We start from the raw sequence: 19783 nt of genomic DNA on the forward strand, positions 1-19783 counted from the left end.
CCAACACAATACTAGCATGTGTTCCTTGTTCATTCCTAAGGTTATTGGATCAAACTATTTTCACATCCAAATTCAAGATGCCTACCCAAGAGTAGCATCACACTGGCAGTTTCTTGGGTAACTTACTATACATTTGCTATACAGCCACAATTGAGCCCAAAATTTCTGTTATTAAGTGAGATGTTTGTTAAGTGACTTTTGTCCCATTTTATGACCTTTCTTGTCCCAGTTGTTAAGTGGCTCACAGGGGGGGTTTAAGAAGAGACATGTCTGAGATTGTATAGGTTCTCCTGCTTGGGCAGGGGGCTGGACTAGAAGACCTCCAAGGCCCCTTCTCGCTCTATTCTATTCTAAATTCTAAACGAACTGTTGTAAGTTGAGGATTTGTTTTGAGGATGACCGAGTCCAGAAGGGGGAGCCCATGAGCTCAAATCTTGCTTCTCCATGTGTTATTTCAATTTTGCAACCTATTGTTTAAAAGTGATGCTCCTTACCTTAATGATGGAGTGACATGATAGCCCAACGGTGAGGGAGCTCTCTTCTCACAATCAGGAGGCCGTGAGTTTGATCCTAGGTAACAACAGATATTTCTCTCTCTGGATGCAAAGAGTTGATTGTCTGCTGCGAACGCCACCAGTAAATGCTCAGTTCCTATCAGTCCCCATCCCGAAGCAAGGGATTGCATGGTCCTTCAAAGAAAAAGAAATCCTTATCCCAATAATAATAATAATCTGTTTTCAATCTTTCCTTTCCTAAACTTCAGAGTTCTTGGGAAATCTACTTTTACTGTTAATCTTCTCATCACTCCTTATCACCCATCCCCTCCGACTTGTGACTCTATGGCTAACTTTGTCGCTTGTATCCTTATGATGTATATAGACTGTTTCCTAGTATAATTTGATTGCTTATTGTACCCTATGACTTTATTAAGTGTTGGACCTTATGATTCTTGACGAATGTATCTTTTCTTTTATGTAACACAGAACATATGCACCAAGGCAAATTCCTTGTGTGTCCAATCACACTTGGCCAATAAAGAATTCTATTCTATTCTATTCTTGACTATGCTCCCAAGCATAAAAATGCAAGCATATACAATGATTCTGAGCTATAAAATTCCAAATATGGCAAGGTTTTCTCTGGAAAGGATATCTTTGACACTAAAGTCTCTTCACGAAGTTTACTATGGGGTTTTCCAATGGATGGTTCCACTCTTTTAGAAGATGGGGCCCACCACCTCCCATCTTAATATGGTCGCTACACAAAGCAAGTATTTTGATTTAACAGATGACAGATAATCAGAGTTGGAAGGGAACTTGTAGGTCATCTAGTCCAGCCCCCTGCCCAAACAGGAGACCCTACACCATTTCTGACAGATGGCAGTCCAATCTCTTCTTGAAAGTGTCAAGTGATGATGCTCCCACAACTTCCAAGGGCAACTTCTGTTCCATTGGTTGATTGTTCTCACTGTCAAAAAGTTTCTCCTTATTTCCAGGTTAAATCTCTCCTCCTTCAGTTTTCATCCATTGTTCCCTGTCTGGCCTACAGATGCTGTAAAAAATAGCTTGACCCCCTTCCTCCTCTCTGTGGCAGCCCCTCAAATATTGGAAGACTGCTCTCATGTCTCCCCTGGTCCTTCACTAGACTAGCCAGGCCCAATTCCTGTAACCGTTCTTCGTATATTTTAGTCTCCGGTCCCTTAATCCTCCTGGTTGCTCTTCTCTGCACTCTTTCTAGAGTCTCAACATCTTTTTTATAGTGTAATGACCAAAACTGGATGCAGTATTCTATGTGTGGTCTTACTAAGGCTTTATAGAGTGGTATTAGTTCCTCACTTGATCTCGATTGTATCCCTCTGTTAATGCAGCTTAGGAGTGCATTTGCTTTTTTGCTGCACACTGCTGGCTCATATTTAGCTGGTTGTCCACTAAGTCTCCAAGATCCCTCTCACAGTTACTGCTATTGAGCCTGGTTTCACCCAGACTTAACAACATCAGATTTAATTTCAGCTTGTCAATTCCCAAGAGCACAATTGGGATTTGAAGTTTTTTGAAGTTTGACTCGAGAATCATGATTTAATTAGGGTGATTGCTGGAATCTTGACAGCGTGATGGTCATGATGTTGGCATTAAGAATTAGAATGTAATAAACGAAAGGAGCTCTCTAGAAAATTCGCTAATGCAGCCACATGGCTTTCCATCAGCTTAAATTTATGTTACTATTACCCTCTTTTGTTTAAAAACAAAGCACACACAAACACATGGAGCAAGGTACAAATCTGTTTATGGACTCATTAGAAGCAATAAAAAATCAGGGACATAATAAACACATCTATACAGGGTTTTCTTGGTTTCTATTTTCTTTTAACAATAGAGAACTCATTTGTGTGCTCTGCATTTATTTATTTTTTTGGAAAGGCTCTCTGTTAGTGCAAGATGGAAGACCAGAGAGCTGGTGCTTTCCCATTGCTTTGCAAAATCAGTGCAATATCTGATTCAGTTTAAAACTCAGGTTTTGCATATTTCATCACGATTCAGGAACCAGATACTGCAACATGGATACCTATTACAGCTGTATTCAGTTTATTTAAAGAGGGTTTAGACCACAGAGATATAATTATTGTGTTTTTTTAAATGTTTAACTTCTGAGGGCTACCTGTTGTATGGAAACATTTATAGCAATTTGGATTTTTTTTTAAAGGCAAACCAGGTGTGTTAAGGTGAGTCTTCAGTGTGTAAGCAGCCTTAGATTTATGATTGCAGTTGAAGCCAAAATTTCTGTCACTAAGTTGGACCATTGTTAAAGTGAGTTTTGTCCCCATTTTACGACCTTTCTTGCCACGGTTGTTAAGTGAATCACTGCAGTTGTTAAATCAGTAACATGGTTGTAAAATCAGCCTGGCTTCCCCATTGACTTTGCTTGTCAGAAGGTTGCAAAGGGCGGTCATGTGACCCTGCAACTGTCATAAGTACAAGTCAGTTGCCAAGCGTCCCAGTTTCGATCACGTGACCATGGGGATGGTGCAATGGTCATAAGTGTGAAAAATGCTCACAATTTACTCTTTTCCAGTGCCTTTGTTACTTCGGCCGCTAAACAAATGGTTGTCAGTTGAGGACCAGCTGTAGGGCTGAAAACTGAATAAAGCAGGGCTGGGTTAGGAAGCCAGGACAAAAGAAACAGTTATGCTATGTGTAGGTCCTATTTTGCCCTAGAATGGAATCAGTGTGGACTTTTAGGAAATACATATAGTGATATTATTTGCAGTTTTTCTAAAGTTTCCAATTATATGTAGCAATAAACTTTTATCCTGTGTTTTCCCAAAAATAAGACCCTGTCTTATATTTGTTTTGCCACCAAAAAAGGCACCAGGTCTTATTTTCGGGGGATGTCATCCACTGACTAACTTCACATTCATGCATCGCCCCCGGCCTCTTTTTCACTGTCAGAGGCCTTCAGGAACTTCTTCTTCTGTGGCTGGCAAGGCTTTCTTGAAGGCCTCTGCAGCCAATAACAGAGCTCTGGATCGATCCAGAGTTTTGTTATCAGCTACAGAGGCCTTCAGGACAGCCTTGCCGGCTGTAGAAGAAATGGGCTGGCAAGGCAGGTGTTGGAGTGTGCGAAGCCTGGCTACAACTGTCCAAATGTAGGGTAGCTCCACCCCCACATCCCCACCCTAACTTAATTTTTACCGATCCATTCTGGAGTGGGCGGAATCTTAATTAGGGCTTATTTGGGGGGATAGAGCTTATATTAGGCTCATGTGCAAAAATCATGCTAGGACTTTCTTTCAGGGTAGGTCGTATTTTGGGGGAAACAGGGTAGTTACAGAGGGCAATTTATGTTGTCTTTATTGGCCAATGTCATATTTCTCAGAAAGTTGTCACTGGCTCTGCTATGAATTGAGAGAAAGTCTGAAGAATATCTACATTTCTGTGAGCAACCAGAGTTCGCAGGAGCTTACAGAATAAGATGCACCAACATTTTATAAACTATCATGGTGGACAGCAGACATGGATTTCTTATCAGTGACATTTAATTCTCCAGTGTATTTTAATGTTTGGAAATTGTCCAACAAGCTGGTGAAATGTAATTAAACTTGTATTGTTGTTTTCATTTCAGTTACGGCAATCTCAGTCCTACTGCACGGATACAGAATGTCTTCAGGAATGTAAGTAATTGGAAGGCAAGAATAGTTATATGAATAGGTGGTTACAATGCGAAACATGATGATTGAGGAAGAAATACATTACACAAGCCAGTGTAGCTAAGCCAAAATTTTATCTGTGCACACTGCCTATTGTCTCTGTTCTTATTAAGACAGGCATCGTGTTAGCTCTAATTAATCTGAACTGGAAAAAAGTACATTCCTTTCTACATTATATTAAGCAAAGATTTCAAACTGGATTTGTTTCTTGCTTGCTTCCAAGATAACTCAGCCTTTACCAGTTGCTATTATAACCAGAATAATCAATTATGATTATTTATGATTTATGATTATAAATTATGGAGTTGGAGATTGTGCCAGTTGTGGCCATAATTATAATCTGGGATGATATATTATAGTGGTTGCCAGAATAAAATTTTAATTTAAGTGATAATTTGGTTATACATTGTGCTAATTGTGATGATTAGTTATAATAAAGTAGATTGTCTTAAGGTAATACATTAAGGCCCAAATGGTCTGCTTCTTGTTTGCCTCTGACTCATCCTTCTGTAATTCCTTTGCTCCCTGATGGGTGTTTAAAAATTGGGGAGGAAGTAAGTGATTTGTGGTTCAGCTGAAGTCAGAATGTATGTCTGTTTTGCTATTACAAATAAATGAGTCAGGTTTGAAAATCATCCTAGTCTGCCACAGACATTAACATATGCAGATCTGTCTGTCTGTGTGTGTGTGTGTCTCTCTCTCTCTCACATTCCCTCCCTCCCCCCTCATGAATTTTTGCTTTCAAACTGTCCCAAGTAGCAATTGTGACAAAAGCATACCATATGTTAGCAACTCCTGAATTGTTTATGTTCCAACATCCCCTCCCAATAAAAGTGGAAACTCTTATCATACCAAAAAGTATAAAGAATGCGAGAAGACATTCCAGAGTAGGACTGGTACAGAAAACAGATGTGTAGATGCATGTGATATAAAACTTAGGCCTTTAAATAAAATTTGATAGTTGGGAAAGTTACTCCCAGATACCTGAATTTTAATTCTGTAAGCTAATGCACTCTCCTCCTGTAAGTTCAGACAGATAACAAATATGAATAATGTACTACAGACATATGAACAGTAATGATAATTATTCCCTTAATTTTGATGACACATACATGCATTTCTATTTCTGCATAAGATGTTCAGCATATTTAAGAGCTGGGAGAAAAATACCCTGCTATTCAAATACTGTTATTTCTTGCTATGACTTATTTACTTTTTCCCCTCCCCCAAATGAAGCATGCCACTAACTAATACCTTTGCTTGGTAAAGCTGAAAGACTCATTCATACTTTTGACAAATAGTCTTTTCATTAAGAGAGCTCTCATGCAGGATATGCCTGGTTTGGAGTATGCAAATAGCTATGAGACCTGCGGTTGACTTTTTGCATTAAGAAAGAAGCCTTGAATGCTTAAAACTTTGGCACCCCGGGGTTTTTTATATGTATATATATCATTTCTGGTATTCATTTTTGTTTGTTTTTGCTGCATTGCTTATACAAATGTCTTGCTGATTTCTAAGGAGGTAGTTTTCAGCAGCCCATTTCTATGGCTAATAACTGACAAAGCAGTCTTATCATATGCTTTTATATTACTATCTATATTTTTTAATAATATAGCAGTATCAGCACATTAAAGTAAGGCTGACATTTGTGGACTGTGGAAGAGAACATTGCTTTGTCCAATCTCTTTTCAAAGAACATTGATAAATCCTCACTTGTTATAAATTAGTATTCGTTTTAGTGCTACATATGGCAGTCTCTTCCAGCAGCTAGTTTTTAAAACCATCAATCTAAATAAATTAAAGGTTTTATTTTTAGGGAGGTAGCATAGTTGCAATGTTAATCAGTTTAGTAAATTAGTTGATCAGCTAGGGGGAAAGTTATTATGAAGATTTAAGAATAAGCTGCCCTGTTTTTAAGCTGTTTATGATACTTCTGGTAAGATAAATAATAAAAAAAATTATAACCTTAAATAATTTCTTTTATTTGGACATCACATCCTATTAAGCATTTCATCCGCAGGATAAAAATACAATTTGAGGCTGCTGATTTGAAATGCCATGAATGGTTGACCATGATGCTGGAATTAAGAAAAAGTCATCTTGTTGGTACATTAATATAAAAAGTCCTGTTCACTAGCTAGCTCAGCTTTCTCCAAGCCAATCACTTCCAGATACATTGGGATTGCAACTGTAATTTACAACTGTAGTTGGGGAAGATGGAGCTAGCAGGGGGAAGGTATGGAAAGAAGAGAAAACAGGGCCCTGCAAAGTTTGCCAGATGGGTTTGTAGGTTCTTCAAGATTGACTGATATTCAGTTGCAAGTCAACCAAGGTGAAGGGGAAAGCAGCCTGCTGCTTGTGGTTCACACCCAAATACTGATTAATCTCAGTCTGAGTGTGGATTGTGACAAAGATTCATGTGAGATTGATCCTGGCAGTTAACCTATAAGAATTATCAAGAGACGGGTTGGGGTCCTATCTGCTCCTTTCAGCATGAAGAATGAAGTCAGAGCTACTGATCCAGCCCCCCAAAAAAAAAATCAAGTTGAAAAATAATCCATGTAGACTATCATGTCAGATATTGTGTTTATCATGTCAGATGTTATATTTATGTTTGTATATACTCCGGTAATGTCCCTCGGGAATATCCACAGTTAAAAGAGTATACTGGGAAGAATGTTTGATGTGCAAAGGACCTATAGAACTTTTTTGACATTTGAACAAAAAAGATCTATGGGGAGCTGGCAAAATTCACTTCTGCTTTTAGGATTATGTGAGATTAAAAGACAAAAACATGTTGGATGAATGTCTTTTGGTTGTTCCTTTAATAGGAGAATAACTAATAGCAGAGAAAGAGGGGAAGTCCTGAATTAATGACAGATGGAAGTCTCAAAATGGTTATGTCAGTTCCCTTTCAATTCTTTGGAGCAATGTTTCTCAACCTTGGCAAATTTGAGATGGGTGGGCCCAGAATTTCCCAGCCCGGAGGCTGTATAGAGCCAGACTGTTATTAAGGCCAGCTGGAATGTTGGACGTAATGTCTGTCATGACATTAAATGCATTGCTAAGGTTACTGTCCAAATTTGTGTGCTTTTGTATGTGTCATTCTGTGTTGTTGGCTGTCGGAGAAACCAAACACTGACTTTTGCAACTTCGTTGTTTCTTAGTATGAAAAATTAATCTATCTCAGCTATTTTTTTTTTTTAACTTATGGTGAAATCTTATCACACTTATTCTGAAGTAAATTCCTTTTTTGTTTTGGAGCTGATTAAGTCTATATACGAAACAGCATTCAAGGAAATGTTTCCTTTCTCTCGGGATTTATTTGTTCTCAGTTATGCTGGTTGGATCCTCATCCTTCTGCCCTTGGGGGGGGGGGGGCTCCGTCCTTGGCCACTTTAAGACTAGTGGACTTCAACTCCCAGAATTCTTCAGCCAGCATAACAAGTCTTAAAGTGGCCAAGGACAGAGACCCCTATCCTAGGGGATTAACTCAGCCAGGGGAAAAAGTAAACGAAAGAGATTGACTATCTTTTTTTCAGGTCTTGTCCACAAGACCTAGAAGCCAGAGGGATTCCAAAATAAGAGAATAAACAATGGAATCACGCTAACCTCCTTCGCCTTCCGATCAGACCCAACAGAATATGTAATCCAGCATATGCTTTTCTATTGACTTGTGGCCGATAACAATTGGGATTATTCCCTGGTCATCCCTGGTAGGCACAGAATCCTGATTTATTGTTTCTTGATAGCATGGATATGCTATAGAATTGGATAAGTGGCAGAAACTATGGGATAGGAACTATAAATTGACCATATCGGCAGCATATAAAGAGAATCTGTACAAGATGTTTTACAGATGGCATTTAGTGCCAGCAAAATTAGCAAAAATGTTTAAAAATAAATCAATTAAATGTTGGAAATGTCATCAAATACCAGGAATATATTATCATATGTGGTGGACTTGCACAGAAGCTAAAAGGTATTGGACTAAAATACCCACATGATTGGAGAAAATGATTAAACAATACATAGATTTGAAGCCTGAAATATTTTTATTAGGAATGATACCAGAAGGCTATAGTAAAGAAAAGACCTATTGAATTATACACGTTTTAACAGCGGCTAGAATTTTATTTGCCCCAAAATGGAAGAGTTATAAGATACCAATAGAGGGAAAAATAATTGAAAAAATATTTGAATGTGCAGAAATGAATTGACACTAGAAATTAAAGAAAAAGAAGAATCTGAATATTATATAGTATGAGATTTGTTTTATCAATGGATGGAAAATAGAATAAATTAAAAGGGATTAGATGTATTCATCTAGTAATAAGAGGAATTAATTTAATAGGTATATTGGATTTCATTTGTACTATATGGGAATGTGATTATTGTTATGTTGTTAAGTTGAATAAGAAGAATATTATTAAAATTGGTTAAGTAATTTGAAATATGTACCTAGTCGATGAACGATTGAAATGGAATGAATTTTTGTGTGTGTGTGTGTGTGTGTGTGTGTGTGTGTGTGTGTGTGTATGTATGTATGTATGTATGTAGTATTCAGCTTTGTTCAGGTATTTTCCCACGTCATTGTAGTTGTGCCTTTAAAGTTGTAGCAACGTTTCGGCAGAATCTCATCTGCCATCATCAGGCTTCTGTGATGGACGAACGCAATACAGAAGCCTGATGATGGCAGATGAGATTCTGCCAAAACGTTGCTACAACTTTAAAAGCACAGCTACAATGACGTGGGAAAATACCCGAACAAAGCTGAATACCATACATGTAAGTACCCGCGAAAACTTAAGAAAACATATATACATACATACATACATATACATATACATGTACATATACATATACATATATTTAAATTTTAAAAAAGAATCCTGATTTATTAAGCAGCGGGAGCATGAATTCTTTTAGGACAAGGAGTTAAGTCACCCAGTTGCTGATGTTCCGCTCCTGTCCACCTGCTAGCACCGCAAGAAGTCTAGACAAGAGCCTGGCACTACGTCAGTCCTCTGCCCTGATTCACAATTCTGCCCTACCCGGAGCTGAGTTTTCTGGCGGATCATTTGTTGACATTTCTGAAGTTAATTCTGCTATCTCTCTTCCCTTTGTGGTGGTGTTGTCCTTTTCCTAGTGCCAGGACCAAATCCATCCGCTGAGAATGACATCAGTGTCACCATGATTATGGTGGGCTGGCTGGTGGTGGCCCTGGTCTTGTTCTTGATGAGACCCATCAGCTTACGGAGATCGATGACTTCCGAAAAGCCGTCGAGCCCGCACAACGTGAGTCTGTTTCCTGAGGCATTTATTTTCTTTGGTTGGGTAATAACAGGACAAGAAGTAAATGTACCATACAAGGAAAAAGGGTACATATTCTGCTCATCCTGCATTAAGTCATGCCACACTGGTTCAATACAGGTAGTCTTCTACTCACAACAGTTCGTTTAGTGACCATTCAGAGTTACAACGGCACTGAGAAAAGGGACTTACGACCGTTGTTCACACTTAACAACCTTAACAGCATCCCCATGAATATGTGATCAAAATTCAGAGGCTCGGCAACGGGTTCATACTTATCAACTGCAGTGATTCACTTAGGAACAATGGCAAATGGGGCAAAACTCACTTGAACAAATGTCTCACAACGGAAAATTTTGGGCTGCATTGTGGATATAAGTTGAGGACTACCTGTAAGACTTCTTTTCAGGGATGTCGTAATATTGCATTGCTGTTTAGCAGAATCATTCAAGTTAAAATCCTATCTGTCTTAGAGAATTTTGTCCCCAGGGCTTGTGAAGAACCCACCCAGGATTTTTAAGAAAGGGGTGTGAATAATCCTTTCAGCCTATTGGTGATAACCTAGTGAAGGTAACTGGATTAGGCTAGGATTCTAAATAGCATTCCATTCATTCTCTTGAAAGCTCCTTGTTAGCTACTTTGATTTCCCATGATTTCCCCCCCCCCCCCAATCTAAATAGCTCTTCATTTCCTCTTCCTCGTTTACCTTTTAATGCTTCCCTTGTTCCCTTGGACTGTCTTCTTTGCTGCTTTTTCTCTGTCTGTGCACACCACACAATCTGTCTCCTCTCCTTTTGGCAGCAATCATTCCACACACATTGCACAATCGCCCTTGCTTCATCATTTTAGCAAGCACTTTCTTTCATACGTCTCCCATTAGTGTAAGTCCACATACTTCTTTGGCATGAATAAGAGTCTTTTCCTTTTGTTCCCGTTAGCCTCCATATCCTGTTCTGTTTTGTTGCCTTTCTAGTCCAGAGATATCCAATTTTGACAAATGTTAAGACTTGTGGACTTCAACTCCCAGAATTCCCCAGGTAGAATGGTTGGCTGGGGAATTCTGTGGGTTGATGTTCACAGATCTTAAAAGTTGCCAAGGTTGGACACCCCTGTTCTAGTCACTCACTGGGAGATAATTTTATCTATTTTTTTCATAGAGTAATTTTTTTCCTTTTCTCTATTTTCATTTGTTTCTTCTAGCCTGCTCTTTCTGGTGCATTTATTCCAAAGATTGTCAATTGCTTGTTTTACGTTCACAATTTCTCACCATCACCTATTCTGGCCCCTGCTTCTGATTGCTAGCGGGGCTGGCAGTTAAACACTACAAAAGGCTTCCGTGCAAATTAGTTTATTGTTCATTAGGGATCCTCTTATCATAGCTCACAGTTAATGCAGAGATTCTTCCAACATTCAATTTGTGCCTCTTAATAGTGTGAAAGAAGGTGGTCTTTAGCCCATCATGCAAGAGCAAAAGAAATCTCCTGCCCCATGCAGGCCTGCATAAACTTCCCCAGCCCAACGGGAGATTAACCCAGTGGCCAATCAGGAGTACAGATATGACCGTGACATAAACTACATTTCCCATGAAGCATTCCCTTAAGGGGGCAGCTCTCATTTCTAAACTAAATATCCACTCCAGCCAGCACATCATCTATCACCTTGTCTTTCAGTAGTTCTCTACTTTTAGATTTATATTCCTCCCTTTGCCACCCATATGTATGAATAGACCTATTCTTAAACCATGCATTCGAGACCCTGAGTTCTAATCCTGCCTTAGCCATGAAAGCCTGCTGGGTGACTCACTTGTAGTTGTAAGTTGAAGACTACCTGTAATTTTCTTTTATTCCATGAAATACAAATGTATAAAAGGTATGAGGATTTTTTTTAAGTGGACAACCCCTTTTGCAACATTCGGAAACTTCTAATTCAATATATTCTCAACACACAGGGACAAGAACCACCAGCTCCAGCTGTGGACTGAAGTTTCCTGGACAAATTCATCAAGTGTAATCGTCAGTGACCAAAAGAAAGACCACAGCATTCCTTATCATTGTACAGTAGGGTCCTGTCCTGTACATAGAATATCCGTTTCCTTTTTCTATTTCTTAAACAACAATTAATTGGATTAACTTAACGTGGTGGGAAGTAACAGCATTTCATTGATGGGTGTTGAACTTATGCCCACTACATTATTTACATACATATTTAAAGAAAAAAAGTTAAATCTCTCTATTGATAATCAGTTGATCTTGTTCAGACTAGTGGGTTTTCTCTTCCTATCTGCTTAGAGATTAAAAACTACAGTAAATTCCTCTGTGATCTTCGTACACCCATTTTGGGGGGGGGGAAATCTGCAAAAGTTTCCAGTGGGTCCTTTTTCAAAAAGTTCATATACCACAGCCTTCTCCAATTAGTGCCTTTTGCATATGCTGAATATTATGTCATATTCGTAGCTGACAGTCAACAATCTAGATGAATTCAGATTAAGAAAGCTGATTAAACTAATTATAGTTTTATCAATGAAACAGTTTATTTAGGGGGAGGGAGGAGAGAGTAAGAAGGAAGGAAGGAAGGAAGATAAGTTAATGAATAAAGCCTGAATAATTAAAGTTTACATTGAAAACTAGTCCCACAATGATTTTCCTGCAGACTTGAGTTTGTGATTTCTATTTAGAACAAACCGCAAGTCAAAAGAAAGAACCGCAGCAGAATGCCTGGCCTCCTTCACTACAATTGTTTAAAAGCTTCTGCAGTCAAAAGTAACTTCTAGATTGCATTGGATTAACACATTTTACACGTTATTCAAATGCTGATGAAACACTGATACAACCAAACCCTTTGTAGCATGAGGCCACAGCACCGAATTTGTCAAAACTGCAAATTTTGAGCGGTCTTCCTGAGAAGCAAAATTGGCATATTAAGCTTCTATGAAGCTCAACCTGTTGATGTTATTATCCCTTTCCTAAAAATGATCAAAACCAGAGAAGTCCAACCTTGGCAACTTTAAAACTCGTAAACTTCAACTATCAGAAATCTGGGAGTTGAATAAGTCTACAGGTAGTTGAAGTCCACAGAGATAACTTCATGCTTTCTAGTTGTAAAAAGACAATCCACTCTTGCAGCATGGTAAATTATGGAGTTAAAAAGCTAGTGCTTAAGACCTTAAGACCAATTTTTAAAATCAAACATTGAATTATTCCATTCCAGGAAAGTTCACTTGAAATTAAATTAACAACATTCCTGGAATACGTGCGTAGCAGGTAGAATTTGCTGTCCAAGTTACTTTTGAACCTCCTCTGAGTCTAAAATCCAATCCTTACTGGATTTGAAGGATGGAAAATGTATTTCAACCAACCTTGTAACTAAATCTAATTCATTAATCTGCTATATATTTGTACAAAGATTGAGGACAATTTCTCAGTTTTTACACATCTCAACAAATTTGGCAACAGATATCCATCCATTGATAACTGGATTTGGTCCATTTATTTCAAAGAAGGAACCTACCTTTCATATTAATACCAACGTGGAAACAACTTAGTGTATCTGTCCCAACATTTATTCATCAAATGCTGTTTTTAAGATTTCAGAGATCCATTCTTTTGCCATGGAATAACATTAAAGAATTCTGGGAATTGTTTTAAGGATTATAGCACTGTGTTTGGGCATTTCATGATTCCGCATAAAATAGCGTTCGAGAACCTTTCTATATTTCTTTTTTTTTTTTTAATGGTCTCTTTGTTACTTTTCAGGCAAGTTTGTTCATCTTTACCAACCTTGTGAAATGCACCTTTCTAAGGTTGGCAGACCAGCTCTAAAAATGTGGAGCAGTTATCAGTCTTGGGGCTGAATGGCAATGATTTAGTTTTTATTTCGTTCTCAAGAATAATTTGTAGGACTATTGATGTAAACATTTGGACAGAGAAAACTGAAGAAGCAAAATGTGAATTAATGTACAGCTTGTTCATTAGCAACTATAGGCCAGTTTGATGCCCCCACCCGTCTCCTCCTAAAGCTGGGAGAAATTGAAACAAAGCTCTCGGTGGGAAACCAGTGCCATTTTATGAAATCAGACCATGAAACAGAACCACAAAATAATCTGCTTTGCGTTAAAAAGGTTTATTGTATGACAGGCTAAATCTATAGCTCGAACATTGGATTATTGACATCTTTTATTTTTCCTACTTTAAATGAACAAGCTAGACATAATGTGGAAGATTATGATGACTTGTTTTCAGGACTTTGAAAAGCTGGTTTATGGGATGATGGTAGGATTAGCAGAATTTAGAAACCATTCTTGCCAGCAAGCTCTTCAAGAGGAGGGGGAAAAAGGCGGAGGGATTTTAATTGTGAAAATATCGTGCTCAAAAGGTTTGGAGATTCTTTTTCTGACATTGCAGCTTTTATATAACCCCAGCCTCTGACACCAATTAAAGTTTTTTTTTAAAAAAAACCTGGGAGATCTTAAACATAGTTTTTCTACTTGGTGAATTTCTACAGCATTTAATGTTTAAAGTTTAGGTGTCAGAATCGCTATTTCGCATTCACATATAAACTGCAACAGCTCTTTCTGCCTTAGTTTAGAATCATTCTCCTAGGCAAAAAGATTGATAATACTGTGATGAATTTTAGTGGTTTAAATGGTCTGAATTATGCCAAACACAAAGATCTGTGCCATGTTGTAATCCTTTACTACAAGATTTGCTGTGAAATAAAGGGCTTGTTCTATGCACTTTTTAAAAAAAATATCTCGACAAATAGAACCACTAATAAAACTTTTCAAAATCTGGATTTTGCATTTCTCAAGACGTTTTGCTTTGCTTCGGTGTGGGGAAGGGGTCGACAACCTTAAACACTCAAGAGTCTTTTGGACCAGTTTCCCACAGAAATCACCAGGCGCCACAAAGGTCCTAATCAGAAGCCCCCATTTCCCCCCAGTTCAATTCTGGGACTGACCAGAAATCCGATTCCCCCACGGGGGACCTTTTCCTTGGGCAGCGTCCTTTTTCCTCTACCTGTCCTAACCGAAAGCCCTATCTATTGTGGAGCCGACAGGATAACCTGCCCCTTGCCATAGAGTCTCCTCCTGGCGTGCCGTGCTTCCCCCCAAACCGGAAGCTCCTCTCAAAATTGTGGCACCGACGCAATAGGGAGCTGCACCAGAGGGATGAAATAGCCACATGTGGCTCCAGAGCCGTAGGTTTCCAACTCCTGGTATGTGGGAAGACTGGTCTCCTTTGCTAACGCTTTACTCCAAAGTAACGTGCTATCTTGACATGTGGCCTTTCCTGAGCCCCTTTTTGGTTTTTACAGTGATTTCAACATTTATCTGTTTTTAAATTGAATGTCAGCAGTTGCATAGGTACATTGTGTTCAGTGGATGTACATACGAGACTGCATTTTAAATCATTATGTTTCCCTCTTATTCTGAAATTCTAATTAAAAGTGTCCTGCACCTTCCTACAGGGAGAAATGTCATTTACATATCGTTGAACTGTCCCAGATTATTGGCATCCTTCAGTCTTAAGAGACTGTGGTATCATGCTCTGAAAAGAGGTCCTAAAACAGCATCTAGTGTGGCTAAAAGGGCCAATTTGAGACGGGCAATCCCTTCCACACTGAGGACAGATGCAGTCTGTCTCCTGTCCAGCCTCTGGATTTTGCTGGTGCTGGGACTGCCTCTTGGCCTCAGCCTGCCAAACGAGTATCTCTTCTTCGAATTGAAGGCCATGCTGCATCTTTAGCCTCCAGACTGATCAGAGGTCAAGGTTTCCCAGCTGTTGATGTCCATTCCCAAGGCCTTTAGGTCCTTCTTGCAGATATCCTTATATTGCAGCTGTGGTCTCCTTCTAGGGTACTTCCCCTGCACTAATTCTCCATCTAGGACAGTGGTGGCTAACCTTTTTAGGCTCCTGTGCCAAAATTGCACACGCATTAGCATGCATGTGCAGTCATGTGCCAGCACCCAGAATGCAATGTGTGGGCTCCCCGCTCCCCCTGCGCATGCACATGCAATTATCACCCCCTTACCTGCATTGTGCCTCACACCTGATTTTTCGGCTGGTTTGAGACCTTTTTTGGCCTCCCAGAGGCTTGGAAAAAGCCTCTGCAAGGCTTTTCAGACCGAATAATATGCCCGTTTCATCACTTCTGATATTACAGGAAGTGACGAAACAGGCCTATTCACCCTGAAAAGCCTTGCAGAGGCTTTTTGCAAGCCTCTGGGAGGCCAAAAAATGCCTCAAACTACGGTAGCAGAAAAATCAGCTGTGAGGCGCGCATATGCACAGTGAGGTAAGTTTGCCTGCGGCTCGCATGATGGCACAAATGGCTCTACGTGCCATAGGTTCGCCATCACGGATCTAGGAGGTCTTTCGGAATCCGACCATCAGCCATCCTCACGACAGGCCCAAGCCAGCATAGACGTCGCTGTTTCAATAGTATATACATGGTAGAAATTCTAGCATGTTCCAAGACTGCGCTATTTGGAACTTTGTCATGCCAGGAGATACAAGAGTGTGCTCAAGACACAGGCTCTATAGACCTGAAACTTTGCATATTGCATCAGCTTCTTATTAAGCCATACTCTCTTTGCAAGTCTGGAAAATTTCTCCTACAGGAAGAAATGTCATTTATATACCGTTGAACTGTCTCAGAAGTACATGGATAAACTGAAGGAGCGCCTCTTCGTACAAAGGTATCCAATATGAGCAATTTCAAAACTTGTGAACGTCAACTCCCAGAATTTCCCAGACAGCCATGAGTCTTTCTCCTAAAGAACTCCCAACTGAACATTCTGCAAAAGCGTTTTTCATACAGTAGTGAATAACAATACTAAATAAATAAAACAGTTCCTCTATTGCCAATCTGTGATATGGATTTTTGCACTGCGCAGGACAAACTACATCATAACCCTGTGACTTGGAGATTTTGTATCTTGATACCATATCGTTCCCATCTTTGCTTTGTAACTACTACATGGCTGGGTTTCGGATAGTTTTAATATCCGGCTCTCGAAAATTGCATTCGGTTCTTGCTCACGGAGCCCATTAATTAATTGGGATCGATGATTCTTTATTCATTTTATTTACATGAAACGTACACGCTGCTCCTCTCACCCATCGGGTAACTTAACCCCAGATTCCTCTAGAAAAATCTAGTAAAATGGCATCATCTTGATAAGTTTAAATGGCCAAGATTTTCCTTTCCCAATACCCAACCCAAACTTAAAACTTTCTTCCACAAACTTTTGCTCCCAGTTAAAACCAGCACAACTGAATTGTCAGAAAGGAGTATTAGGGCGTTCTACAATTTTCTGACTTCCAAGGCTAGTCTTCATCAGAAAGAGCTTACAATGTTGGGGGGCCACATATTTCCTTTAAAATTAGCTACTGGTTTTACGATTTCTAAATATCTAATCGGCAAACTAACTTGCTGGGCTGTAACACGTTAATTGTCAAATCTCAAGCAGCAGCATTTGTAGCCTGCTTTTTTTTATAGCTTAGGTGACTGAAAGTCTGGAAGATTGAGGCTTCTTTAGGAAAACTCACTCTTTTATATATAAAAGTGAAATACCCCTCACGCATCATCACAAAATCTCCAGAACTGTAAAGCCTACAATCTTGAAATTGGGCAGTATGTTCCCCTTGGCTTCTAGGTGCTCACTAAGAAAGGATTTTTTGAAATAACCATCAGAGCATTAGTATTTCCTATATAATTATTATTATTAACACGCTCTGGTGCTAAGGAGTTCTACTCCCCCTCCCCACCTAGAAAGAAATCATCTCCAAATGCAAAACACAAGCAGAGGAGTTTCAGTTTCAGTTTTACTTGCATAGCACCAAGCAGCTTTAGGACAGAACAGTTGAGCTAAGCCACACCCAGGCTCCTTGCTCACACAGCAAATACTGCTTCAGTTTCCAAACAGCCCTCAACTCTCTCAAACACTGACAGGACGCTAGCCAGATGAATACCAATGGATGCTGGTAGGCAGAGGCAGATTTTTTCCCCCTTATTTTCCTCTCCAAAAACTAAGCCCGACCCATTTTGTAGCAAAACACGAAAAGCCCCAAAGGTCACATTTCAAAGTCCTATTTCCTTCCCTGCACGCCATTTATATACTTCCTATATCATTCATGTCATGCCATTAATGTAATTTCCTTGCCAGCTTCTACATGCTTGAAAGGTTTGCGGGAAGACAACCTTTGCAGTGCCTTTGAATTAGCCAGGGTTTATCGAATGATCTCAGTTTACACCCCTTGCTTGCTTGGCTCTGGAGAGGAAGGTAGCCAGCAGCCCCCTTCAGCTGTTTAAGCCTTGGACAGAGAAGCCCCTTTCCTTTGCAACAAGTCTGCCTAAAATGAAATTTCCTCTCCATGCAAACTTATGGATCTCAGGTGGAGGAAGGGCAGCTGCTCCAGGGAGAATCCAGGCCTTGGGAAAGGGTCGTTAAATGGGGCAGTGGAAGCCTAGCCTGTCCTTGGGGTCCTCTGGAACAGCGGTCGCCAACTGGTGGGCCGCGGCCCACTGGTGGGCCCTGAGAAAATTTTGGTGGGCCGCAGAGAAATGTCACCCCCAGTGCACCCCCCAAAGCAATTAATCTAGGCTGAGCAGAAACACAAGGCTGTGCTGCCCACATGGCCCATGGGAACCTTACCCGGAAAACTTGCCTGCTAAATTGCTGTTTTTCTTTTTCCCGACCATCATCTGTTCTGCTGTGCCGGGAGATTTAGATTAGCTAGAAAGCAGGAAATGGTTGCATTTCTTGCTTTCTAGCTAGTCTTTAGATCTTAAGATTTCGAGCTTAAACGCAGAGCCGAACCTTCCTTAGGACTGAAGGTTCTATTATTCAGTGCAGACTCAGGGCAAGCAAATTTTATGTGACAGACTCAGGTAGGCAATGGCAGATAGATAGATCACTGAATGATTCTGTGAGCAACTCAATCTGCCTACCTGCTTTTGGGTAAAAGTTGCTCTTTTTTAAATAAAAAATAACCATGTATGTAAATGAACCATTTACATACATGGTGTGAGTTAATTTTGTGAGTTTCTTGCTAGCAAATTTTATGAGTTTGCTTGCAAGCAAATTTTATGTGACAGACTGAGCTAGCTGATGGCAGATAGATAGATAGATCTTTGAATGAATCTGTGATTCTGTGAGCAACTCAATCTGCCTGCGTGCTTTGCCTGATTTTGGGTAAAGGTTGCTCTTTTTTTATAAAAAAATTCAATATTTATATAAATATTTATAATATTTACATACAAGCCATGCTCAGCCAGTCACATGACCACCAAGCCACACCCACAAATTAGGCCATGCCCACAGAACCGGTTAGAGGTCCCTGGGATTTAAAATTATGAGTTTGGTGGTCCCTGAGGTCCAAAAGGTTGGGAACCCCTGCTCTAGAAAACCTCAAGGGGTCAGGGATGGGGTGGAAAGGTGGGAAGCCCAGAAAGAAACCCACCCCTTGGCCTGCTGGGCTTCTGCCCTTTTCCCACCTCTCTCACCCGGGCCATTCCTTCGTTTTTCTCTCCTTCTTCTCCCCTTCCTCTTCTCCTTTTCTCTCCTTCCATCCTTCTTCCCTCCCACCCTGTCCTTCCTTTATTCCTTGTCCATTCTGCATTCCTTCCTTCTGTGTCCTTCCTTGTCTGTCCTCCTTCCTTCCCTTTCGCTTCTCCTAACACCTTTCTCCTTCCCTCCCTCTCTTTTTCCTCCCTCCCTCCCTTCCATTTCTCTCCCTCCTTCCTCCTCTTCCTTCTTCACTCCCACCCTGTCGTCCCTTTTCCCCTTGTCCATTCTCCTTCTCTCCCTTCCATTTCACTTGCCTCCCTCTTTCCCTTCTTTCTCTTTCCTTTCTTCCTCCCTCCCTCCTTCCCTCCCACCCTGTCCCACCTTTCCCCCTTGTTCATTCTTTCCCTCCCTCCTTTCTTCCCTCCCATTTCATGTCTCCCTCTTTTCCTTCCTTCTTTCCTTCCTTCCTTCTCCTCCCTCCCCCTTCTTCCCTATTTTTCACTTGTCTCCCTCTTTTCCTTTCTTCCTCCTCCTCTCCCTCCCTTCTTCCCTCCCATTTCACTTGTCTCCCTCTTTTTTCTTTCTTTCTTTCCTTCCTTCCCTCCCACCCGTTCCTTCCATTCTCCTTTTCTTCCTTCTTCCTCGCCGATCCTCTTTCCTTTTCTCCCTCCCTTCCATCCATCCCTGCCGGGGCCAAGCGGGAAGGAGACCCGGCCGGCGGCGCCGGCGCTGGGGCATCCTCCGGCGGAAGGGGA

General features: G+C 40.3%; 1 protein-coding gene across 6 annotated transcripts in view; it reads left to right on the forward strand.

Moving 5' to 3' along the window:
* Window positions 1-14308, forward strand: part of SMIM14 (small integral membrane protein 14) — a 34428-nt gene extending 20120 nt beyond the window's left edge. For all 6 annotated transcript variants that reach the window (XM_087965825.1, XM_087965822.1, XM_087965824.1 and 3 more), the window contains 3 exons: window positions 4120-4168; window positions 9354-9502; window positions 11466-14308. In XM_087965825.1, the coding sequence (XP_087821951.1) occupies window positions 4120-4168; window positions 9354-9502; window positions 11466-11498 (231 nt within the window). In that variant the 3' untranslated portion in view covers window positions 11499-14308. The remainder of the gene's footprint in view (window positions 1-4119; window positions 4169-9353; window positions 9503-11465) is intronic.
* Window positions 14309-19783: the final 5475 nt, after the last annotated feature.

Source organism: Notechis scutatus, chromosome 4, assembly GCF_049901735.1.
Source record: "Notechis scutatus isolate UNSWTSFEM ecotype Mainland chromosome 4, rNotScu1.2, whole genome shotgun sequence".
Taxonomy (NCBI): Eukaryota; Metazoa; Chordata; class Lepidosauria; order Squamata; family Elapidae; genus Notechis; species Notechis scutatus.